We start from the raw sequence: 1,817 nt of genomic DNA on the forward strand, positions 1-1,817 counted from the left end.
TTGCTGCTGGTGTTTGGGTTTCTTACGATTCAGATATTTGTAGAGGTGGAGAGGGCCCGCCTAATCCTTCTGTCTGCGCTGATGAAAGAGAAAGCAGGAAAAATAGAGGAAGCAGCTCTCATGCTGCAGGACGTGCAGGTGAGTTTTTATTCTTTTTCTTTTTGTTTTTTTTTGTTTTTGTTTTTTTGTTTTTTTTTGTTTTGTTGTTGTTCTAGGATTCTTCTGTTTTTTCTTTTCATCTACTCTTCTCTGCCTTTTCCTTTTTCATGTTTTTAATACTCATCGTCTTCTTTATTATTCCTATAAACATCACCCTGCTGTTTTCTCTCTCCATGGGGTTGCCAGCTGCTGCTGCTGCATCTGCAGCACTTTGCTGCAGCAGTTTGCTGCGGCAGCAGCTTGCTGCAGCCGTTTGCTGCAGCCGTTTGCTGCAGCAGCAGTTTGCTGCAGTAGCAGTTTGCAGCAGTTTGCTGCAGCAGCTTGCTGCAGCACTTTGCTGCAGCAGCAGTTTGCTGCAGCAGCAGATATATTTAGCATTAATGTTGTACAAGAAGAACTGCGTGTTACTGTGTGTATGATATGTGTGTATAGGTGGAGACGTTCGGCGCAATGGAGCGTGAGGAGAAGACAAAGTATATTCTGAAGCAGATGGTATTGTTGCTGCGTCGTTCAGATTATATTCGTTGTCAGATAGTAAGCAAGAAGCTCAGCACAAAGCTGCTGGAGGCAGCAGACTTGCAGCCCCTGAAAGTGAAATACTACGAATTGATGGTTCTATACTTTCTCCATGAAGAAGCTCTCCTAGACGTTGCAAAGTGCTTCGGCCATATTTATAATACTAAAATTATTCAGGAAAATCAAAAAAAAATGCAAGAGGTATTGTACACAGAAGAGCTGCATATACACCCCAGAGCTGCATATACACCCCAGAGCTGCACATACACCCGAAGTTTTTCTGAAATACTCCGCCGCTTTCTACTCTTTATTTAAATAATTTTATATTTTTTTTAGAAATATATGCAGAAATAACACTTTATTTACACAAAAGAAAGAATTTCATTTCATATTTCTTTCTTTTGTGTTGCTGTAGGCTGCAGCAACAAAAGCGTTTCAGAACTATAATAATAGATATTATTATTTATTATTCTTTCTATTCATTATTATTATTATTATTATTTTTTATTATTCTTTGTATTGTTGCTGCTGTTGCTGCTGCTGCTGCTGCTGCTGCTGCTGCTGCTGAATTTGTATGCTGCAGTGTTTGGAGTTCTTTGCAATATTTATGGTCCTCGCTCCGTACGACGCAGAAGCAAAAGATCTAATTGCAAAAACTCTTAAAGAGGGTGAGACTGCTGCTGCTGCTGCTGCTGCTGCTCCTACTGCTGCTGCTGTTGCTGGTGCTGGTGCTGGTGGTGGTCTGGCTCTCCTTCGCATGCAAGCTAACTTTTGTTGAAACACTAAACTCCTTCTGCAGCTGCATGCCTTCTTTTCTGTCTTCACGAGGTGTACACGCAGCCTCCTACTTTCTTGCCACTATATCTATTAATATTAATGTTAATATTTATATTTACATTTATATTTATGTTTATATTTATATTTATATTTATATTTATATTTATATTTATATTTATATTTATATTTATATTTATATTTGTGTCTTTGATACTGCAGAGATAAAGAAGGTTCAGCAGCTGCCCACCTTCGAGTGAGTCTGCTGCGGCGGTTGACGGAGCTACTGCAGCAGCAACAGCTGCTGCTGCTGCTGCTGCTGCTGCTGCTGCTGCTGCTGCTGCTGTTGCTGCTGCTGCTGCTGTTGC

At 40.5% G+C, this 1,817-nt stretch overlaps 1 protein-coding gene across 1 annotated transcript; it reads left to right on the plus strand.

The window, feature by feature from the left end:
• Positions 1-81: 81 nt before the first annotated feature.
• On the plus strand, positions 82-1,709 carry EMH_0021340 (26S proteasome non-ATPase regulatory subunit, putative; the record flags this gene model as incomplete). The annotated part of the gene is made up of 4 exons (XM_013501747.1): positions 82-138; positions 592-750; positions 1,259-1,343; positions 1,672-1,709. 4 exons carry the CDS (start codon positions 82-84, stop codon positions 1,707-1,709), a joined length of 339 nt encoding a protein of 112 aa, XP_013357201.1.
• Positions 1,710-1,817: the final 108 nt, after the last annotated feature.

This window comes from Eimeria mitis, genomic scaffold (genome assembly GCF_000499745.2).
Source record: "Eimeria mitis Houghton genomic scaffold, Emh_scaff747, whole genome shotgun sequence".
NCBI classification, from domain to species: Eukaryota; Apicomplexa; class Conoidasida; order Eucoccidiorida; family Eimeriidae; genus Eimeria; species Eimeria mitis.